Source organism: Ursus maritimus, unplaced genomic scaffold, assembly GCF_017311325.1.
Source record: "Ursus maritimus isolate PB19 unplaced genomic scaffold, ASM1731132v1 scaffold_22, whole genome shotgun sequence".
Taxonomy (NCBI): domain Eukaryota; kingdom Metazoa; phylum Chordata; class Mammalia; order Carnivora; family Ursidae; genus Ursus; species Ursus maritimus.
The window spans coordinates 26,345,568-26,354,185 of NW_024424675.1; the positions used below are offsets into that span (position 1 = coordinate 26,345,568).

The window sequence follows — 8,618 nt, forward strand, 5'->3', positions numbered from 1 at the left end:
GAGAGAGAGAGAGAGAGAGAGAGAGAGAGAGAGAAGCAGGTTTCCTGCTGAGCAGGGAGCCCGATGCAGGGCTCCATCCCGGGACCTGGAGATCATGACCTGAGCCAAAGTCAGATGCTTAATCGACTTGAGCCACCCACTTGCCCCTCAAATATGTTTTAAATGACTACTGTTGGGGTGCCTGGGTGGCTCAGTGGGTTGAGTATCTGCCTTCAGCTCGGGTCATGATCCCGAAGTCCCAGGAACGAGCCCCGCATCTGGCTCCCTGCTTAGCAGGAAGTCTGCTTCTCCCTCTGCCTATGCTCCTCCCTCTGCTTGTGCTTTTTCTCTTTCACTTACTCTTGCTCTCAAATAAATAAAGTCTTTAAAAATAAATAAATACATACATAAATAAATGACTACTGTTAAACTGTCACTGCAAAGATCCATATGTTAAGATGCTATTATAGTTAGGGGCGCCTGGGTGGCGCAGTTGTTAAGCGTCTGCCTTCGGCTCAGGGCGTGATCCCGGTGCTCTGGGATCGAGCCCCACATCGGGCTCCTCTGCTAGGAGCCTGCTTCTTCCTCTCCCACTCCCCCTGCTGTGTTCCCTCTCTCACTGACTGTCTCTCTGTCAAATAAATAAATAAAATCTTAAAAAAAAAAAAAAGATGCTATTATAGTTAAAGTGTACCATGCCCATACACAGAAATATATAAAATATGAATTAGAGAAGCTCAACGCTGTAAAGAAGCTTAAAGGGGTCATCTGGTTCAACATCTGAAGATGCTGGTGATAAGAAAATTATTTCCTTTAAAAATAGCTCAATTCAAGTTGCATACTGACAGCCTGAGTCAAGTAATGACTAGAATTTACAACTTTGTTAAACAATGTGTATGCATATTAACAAAGATTAGATTTATGGTTGATAATTGGTATTAATTTTTTTCACCCTACTCTTATAAAGCCACTTTATCACCATAATAAACTATATCAAGTTTAGTCACCTCTAATAATATACCAAGAATGATATCAAAGTATCTCTGGAATAGAAGACACCGTGAATGTTGTTAATTCAACCTTTTGGATGTCCTTATCAGACAAGAAAAGTTCCAAAATCTTTAAAGATTTATGTATTTATTTGAGGGGAGGGGAGAGGCAGAGGGAGAGAGAGAGAAAGTCCTAAGCAGACTCCACGCTGAGCTTGGAGCCCAACTCGGGGCCTCGATCTCACCACCCTGAGATCATGACCTGAGTCAAAACCAAGAGTAGGATCCTCAACCGACTGTGCCACCCAGGTGCCCCCCCAAATCTTTAAATATATGACAATCGGGGGCCCCTTGCTGGCTCAGTCAGTGGAGCATGCAACTCTTGATCGGGTTGTGAGTTTGAGCCCCACATTGGGTGTAGAGATTACTTAAAAATAAAATCTTTTAAAAAATTAAGTAAAATGGAAAGAAAATCATATATTGGCTTATTCGTTTCCCCTTATATAAGATTAATGTAACCTCAAACAGAATCTATTTTTAAAAATATTTTCTATTATTTATTTGAGAAAGAAAGAACATGAGTGGGAAGAGGGGCAGAGGGAAAGGGACAAGCAGACTCCCTGCTGAGCCTGGAACTGGATATGGGGCTTAATCCCAGGATCCTGAGATCGTGACCTGAGCCAAAGTCAGACGCTTAACTGACTGAGCCATGCAGGTGCTCCTAGAATCTATCTTGTTATTACAAATCATAAAAAAAATTCTACAATCTACTTTAATCCATTTAAGGGTCTAAGTCTTTTTTTTTTTTTTTTAAGATTTTATTTATTTATTTTGACAGAGAGAGACAGCCAGCGAAAGAGGGAACACAAGTAGGGGGAGTGGGAGAGGAAGAAGCAGGCTCCTAGTGGAGAAGCCTGATGTGAGGCTCTATCCCAGAACGCTGGGATCACGCCCTAAGCCAAAGGCAGACGCTTAACGACTACGCCACCCAGGCGCCCCTAAGGGTCTAGGTCTTCACTGTAAAGATTTCAGGTGTAATAACTGGTTAAAACAAAGTAAATTTAAGCCACTTTATAAAAGAAATAATAAAGAGGGGCACCTGGGTGGCTCAGTCGGTTAAGCGACCAGCTCTTGGTTTTGGCAGGTCATGATCTCAGGGTTGTGGGATCAAGCTCCATATAGGGCTCCACTCTGGGTGTGGAGCCTGCTTGAGATTCTCTCTCTCTCCCTTTCCCTCTACCCCTTCCCCCATGCACTCTCTCTCTCTCTCTCAAATGGATAAATAAAATCTTTAAAAAAAATAAAAATAAAAAAATAAAGAACTCACTGAAAACCATTTTTAACATATCATAATATGCTTCATGTCAAAATGTATCGTGAGCACTTAATCATTTTACAGATCTTAATAATTATCCCTTTTAAAAAAAAAGATTTATTTATTTTAGAGAGAGACAGAACATGTGATTGTGGACACGAGAGTGGGGGGAGGGGCAGAGGAAAGCGAGAACCTCAAGCGACTCCACGCTGACTGTAAGCCCAATAGGGCGCTTGATTTCATGACTGGATATCATGACCTAAGCTGAAATCAAGAGCCAGAGGCTTAACTGACTGAGCCACCTAGGCGTCCCTATGCTTTTTTTTTTTTAAAGTAAGCTCTATGCCCAATGTGGGGCTTGAACTCACTACCTGAGATCAAGAATTGCATGCTAAAAAAAAAAACTAAAAAAAAAAAAAAGTTGCATGATCTACAGACTGACAGACTGAGCCAGACACCACAATAATTATCCTTGTAATGGCTCCATTTCATTAATGAACTTTTTAAAAAAGATTTTAAAATTTATTTTGAGAGAGAGTGTGTGTGTGCATGCCTGTGCAAACGTGAGCGAGTGCGGGGAGGAGCAGAGGCAGCGGGACAGGGAGAATCTCAACCAGACTCCACATTAAGCATGGAGCCTGACAGAAGGTTCGATTTCACAACCCCTAGATCATGACCTGAGCCAAAATCGAGAGTCGGATGCTTAAATGACTGAGCCATCTAGGTGCTCCATGATGAACTAACATTTTTAAACCATTCCCCTAATGTCGGGCAACAACTTTTTGGTAATTCAAGTTATATTACTTCATATTCTTTTCCCAACTCTTAACGAGTATGAATATATTAAAGTGTTTTGATCAGTGTTTATAATCTGTTATTTTTATTCTCCCAGTATTATTTAACATAAACTACTCCTTACACTTGTCACTTTTAAAGATTATATGATGCTCTATTGTGTTACTAGCCAAGAAACAATCCTATTGTCTATGAAGTGTCTCCATATATGCCAAACACTGAGGATGAGATGAGTAAGGCACCATTCCTATCCTCTGGGGAAGATAATAGAATATATCTCCAGATAGTGGCGAAGGAGAACGGGGAAAAAGAAACAAAAGGAGTGGTCAGTTCTACACAGGAGAAAAGAGAGAGGGGGCCATCAGAGAAAGATACAGAGCTGGTGATTCTATAATTTAACACATATTAAGAGAAAGTACATGAAGTAGGCATTTCACTCACGTAAGATTCATTTCACAAATTAGCACCTGTTAGGTGGAACACTATAACTCCTCCTCGCTGTTACATAATTTCCAGCTTCAGAGGCCAACTAAATTTAGCATGAAGAAAACTGAACCAAGAATAAAAGGTTGTGACCTTGGGTTAGGCAATGATTTCTTAGATGTGATAACAAAAGCATGAGAAACAAAAAGAAAAAAACTAGGGGCGCCTGGGTGGCTCAGTCGGTTAAGCATCAGCCTTTGGTTCAGGTCATGATCTCAGGGTCCTCGGATAGAGCCCCACGTTGGGCTCCCTGCTCAGCTTCTCCCTCTCTGCTTGCTGCTCCCTTTGCTTGTTCTCTCTCTTTCTCTCTCTCTGTCAAATGAATAAATAAAAACTTATAAAAAAATAAACTGGACTATATCAAAATGAAAAGCTTTTGTGCTTTAAAGAATAGCACCAAGAAAGTAAAGATGATCCAGAGAATGGGAGAAAATATTTGCATATTGTATATCTGATAAGGGACTTGTATCCAGAATACATAAAGAACCTTTTTTTTTTTTTTTTAAGTAATCTCATGCCCAACGTGGGGCTTGAACTCATTACCCCAAGATCGAGACTTGTACACTCTACCGACTGAGCCAGCCAGGAGCCTCAACTTGTAGACTTTAAGTGATTGAATCGTGAGCTATGTGAATTATATCTATATCTCACTAAAGCTGTTCTTAAAAAAAAAAAAAAAAGAATAAGAGGTGGATACCAAATTAGAGTAGGAATCAATTATTTGTTCAGCTGCACTGCTGAAGCTAAAATCATATAAGCTATCAATTTCACTGCTATCCAATGACTCACTGACTAAAGTACTTAGTAAATTTAAAATCTGTTCTCAATAACTGTAATTTATAATTTATACATGTGGTTAGACAGTTTCCTGTTTCTGATGAAAAACAGAACAGAAGTGAGCAAATGGAACTGCTGTCTTGAATATAACCTCAAAAATATTTTGTTGTAAATTGTAACTGTGAAATGGGGTCACAGAGATCATCTGAGATGATCTCACCTACTTAAGAAAACTTATTTATGCCCTTTCTGAAGAGGACACCCTATGCTGCCCTTCTCATGAAAGACAAAATAGATTACAGGATAGCAACTGTTTTCCAACTACAGGACAAAATTGTTAAATATTATCTTCGATAAGTGATCACTCTATTTAAATTTTCATGAAAAGAATGAAGCATTTTAATATGAGGAAACTTTTTCAGAAAGGGCTAGGATTTGATTATTCTTCAAACAAAATACTTGCTGTAAAAACCACTACTTGGCCTGTAAAATTATTGTAGGACTGAACTAAACACATTCATTAAATATTTTCAAACATGGGGCACCTGGCTGGCTCAGTCCATGGAGCATGTGGCTCTTGATTTGGGGTTGTGAGTTCAAGACCCATTTTGAGTGTAGAGATTACTTAAAAATAAAATCTTAAAAAAAAAGGCAGGGGGCACCTGGGTTGCTCAGTCAGTTTGGGACAGGTAATGATCTCATTGTCATGGGATCAAGCCCTTTGTTGGGCTCTGTGCTCAGTGCAGTCGGCTTCAGATTCTCTTTCCCTCTCCCTCTAGCTCACGTGCACTCTCTCTCTCTAATAAATAAATAAAATCTTTAAAAATAAATAAATAATTTATTTTTTTGGCTGGCTCAGAGCATGCAACTTTTTTTGAGAGAGAGAAAGAGAGTGAGCATGTGCGCGTGTGCACACGCACATGCAAGTGGGCGGGGACAGCAGAGGGAGAGAGGGAATCTTAAGTGGGCTCCACGCCTAGCAGTAAAGCTCAATCTCAGGACCCTGAGAATGACCTGAGCCAAAATCAAGAGTCAGACACTTAGCCGACTGAGCCACCCACCCATCCCAAGCACATGACTCTTGATCTTGGGGTTGTAAGTTCGAGCCCCACCTTGGGTGTAGAGATTGCCTAAAATAAAATCTTTAAAAAATAAATAATTAATTAATTTAAAAAATAAAATCTTAAAGAAAATTTTTTTCAAACATGATTTTCAATGGACAATACGCAGGCTAACAAGGAAAAGTAAAATTGAAATATGTACTCTCATAGGGATCTTAGATAACTTGAATGCTGTAAAAATACCTAAAACACCACTGATGAAAAATATAAATGATGATCATGCAAGAGGGTGGAAAAGGGGAATGAGATACCCTCCACCTTCATCCAGGTCTGAAACTAAGTATTCTTTTTTTTTTTTTTTGAAGATTTTATTTATTCATTTGACAGAGATAGAGACAGCCAGCGAGAGAGGGAACACAAGCAGGGGGAGTGGGAGAGGAAGAAGCAGACTCCCAGCGGAGAAGCCTGATGTGGCGCTCGATCCCAGAATGCCGGGATCATGTCCTGAGCCGAAGGCAGACGCTTAACCATTGAGCCACACAGGCGCCCCTGAAACTAAGTATTCTTAATCTATAGATGTCAAAAGGGTAAACAATAAGGTACAATTTCTGTTACCAACCAATCAAGACACATTTCAAGTTTTTTTTAATTCATTTATTATTCTTTTAAAAGTAGTCTCTACATCCAACATGGGGCTTGAAGTCACAATCCCGAGGACAAGAGTGGCATGCTTTACTGACTGAGCCAGCCCGGCACCCCAAGAAACATTTCTTTAATTATGATATTAGAATCATCGCAAAGAGTTTGTGGAAAATGCACATTACTGGGCTTACTGTAAATTCCCACAATCAGAATTTCTGGGATGGAAGCTAGGCAGTTGACCACTTGTTAAAATGATTCTTGGGACACTGAGTCTGAAAAACAGGGCCTTTAAGGTCTAGAGGAGCTAGGAGATGAGAAATAAACAACTATTGATAAATTAAACTTTAGGAATATATCTATCCTTTGGACTAATATCTGACACAAAAGTTTACCGGAATTGACATGAAAATTCAGTACAACTTCAAAAGTTATTCTGTGACTGAGGGGAAAGTGGAGCTACGTGTGTCGATGTGGATGATTCTCAAAAGTGTTATGTAAAACGAAAAGTTTAAGGGCGCCTGGGTGGCTTAGTTGGCTAAGCATCTGCCTTCGGCTCAGGTCATGATCCCAGGGTCCTGGAACCAAGTCCTACATCGGACTCACTGCTCAGCAGGAAGTCTGCTTCTCCCTCTGCACCCCCTTCCCCCGCTTGTACATGCTCTCTCTCTCTTTTGAAAAAAAATAAAATCTTAAAAAAAAAAAGATTTAACAAGTTGGGTAGTAGTCTACTTACACATTTCTGTATGCTTAATATATTTTAGTTTTTCTTTTGATGTAAATATTCTGTGCTTAATTTAGAAAATGCAGTTTGTGGGGTGCCTGGGTAGCTCAATGGGTTAAGAGTCCAACTCTCAGGGCGCCTGGGTGGCGCAGTCGTTAAGCGTCTGCCTTCGGCTCAGGGCGTGATCCCAGCATTCTGGGATCGAGCTCCACATCAGGCTTCTCTGCTGGAAGCCTGCTTCTTCTTCTCCCACTCCCCCCTGCTTGTGTTCCCTCTCTCACTGGCTGTCTCTGTCAAATAAATAAAATCTTTAAAAAAAAAAAAAAAAAAAAGCCCAACTCTCGATTTCAGCTCAGGGGCCTAAGCTGGGCGTGAAGCCTGCTGAAGATTATCTCCCTCTGGCCCTCCTCCCCCAACCAGTACATGTGTGCGCTCTCTCTCTCTCTCTCTCACCCTCTAAAAAAAATAATAATAAAAAGAAAAAGAGAAAAAAGAAAATGCTGTTTGGAAGTATCAAAATCAACCACAATCCTATTACTGAGAAGCAGACTTCCTTCCATTCTTTTTAAAAATGAATTTTTTTTTTCCTTTTTAAAATTAATTCTATAGGGGCTCTTGGGTGGCTCAGTCGTTAAGCGTCTGCCTTTGGCTCAGGGTGTGATCCCAGGGTTCTGGGATTGAGCCCCACATCGGGCTCCATGCTCTTCTGGGAGCCTGCTTCTTCCTCTCCCACTCCCCCTGCTTGTGTTCCCTCCCTCACTGGCTGTCTCTCTGTCAAATAAATAAATAAAATCTTAAATAAATAAATAAATAAATAAATAAATAAATAAATAAATAAATAAAATTAATTCTATAGGAGCACCTGGGTGGCTCTGTCAGTTGAGCATCCAACTCTTTTTTTTTTTTTTTTAAGATTTTATTTATTTATTTGACAGAGATAGAGACAGCCAGCGAGAGAGGGAACACAAGCAGGGGGAGTGGGAGAGGAAGAAGCAGGCTCATAGCGGAGGAGCCTGATGTGGGGCTCGATCCCATAACGCCGGGATCACGCCCTGAGCCGAAGGCAGACGCTTAACCGCTGTGCCACCCAGGCGCCCCGAGCATCCAACTCTTAATTTCGGCTCAGGTCATGATCTCAGGGACTTGGTATCGAACCATGCATCTGGCTCTGCCCTTAGTGAGGAGTCTGCTTGAGGTTCTCTCTCTCTCTCTCTCTCTGTCCCTCCCCTAGCTTGTGTGTGTGTGCATGTGCTCTCTCTCTCCTCAAATAAATAAAATCTTTTAAAAAATATAAGTAAAATGAATTCTACATGTGTTCATTCTAAGTTATATCACTTCATATTAAAAAAATATGATAAACTCTGATCGCTCTTACCTTCATTGAATCAACATGAATTTCACTCAGTTGTTGGATATAATTATGCAGCTTCTTTCTGTCGCCCAAGGTACTAAAATTATAACAGCATAAGTAAATCTATCATTATTTGCTTAATAATAATCCCTAGAGTATATAATAGTATATAATCAGCTCTAAATTATCTACATTAAAATAATGAGAAGTCAGATTAAAAGGAACAATTAATAATTCAAACATACACCCCCCTAGAAACTCTCCTTTAGGCTTCTGCCCTTGGTAACTCAGACTTCAACATCTTCTATGTCTCTACTGAGTCCTCAATTGATACTTCAAACTTATTTTAATCTAACTGAAGTCGGCATCTTCTCTCACAACCCTGAAATTGCATGGCTCAAGGCAGGACTCTGAAGTAGAGCACAGTGAGAATAAAAAAGGACTTTGAAATCAGAACTGGTTCACATCTGTACACAGAATCTGTGTGACCTTGGGGGGAAAAAAA

At 40.2% G+C, this 8,618-nt stretch overlaps 1 protein-coding gene across 4 annotated transcripts in view; it reads right to left on the reverse strand.

The window, feature by feature from the left end:
• SAMHD1 (SAM and HD domain containing deoxynucleoside triphosphate triphosphohydrolase 1) overlaps nt 1-8,618 on the reverse strand; it is a 49,760-nt gene that overhangs the window by 34,448 nt on the left and 6,694 nt on the right. Inside the window, exon 3 of one of the 4 annotated variants that reach the window (XM_040638282.1) lies at nt 8,138-8,210. The exons of the other annotated variants lie outside the window; for them this stretch is intronic. Within the exon in view, the coding sequence (XP_040494216.1) occupies nt 8,138-8,210 (73 nt within the window). The remainder of the gene's footprint in view (nt 1-8,137; nt 8,211-8,618) is intronic. 4 annotated transcript variants of the gene reach the window in all.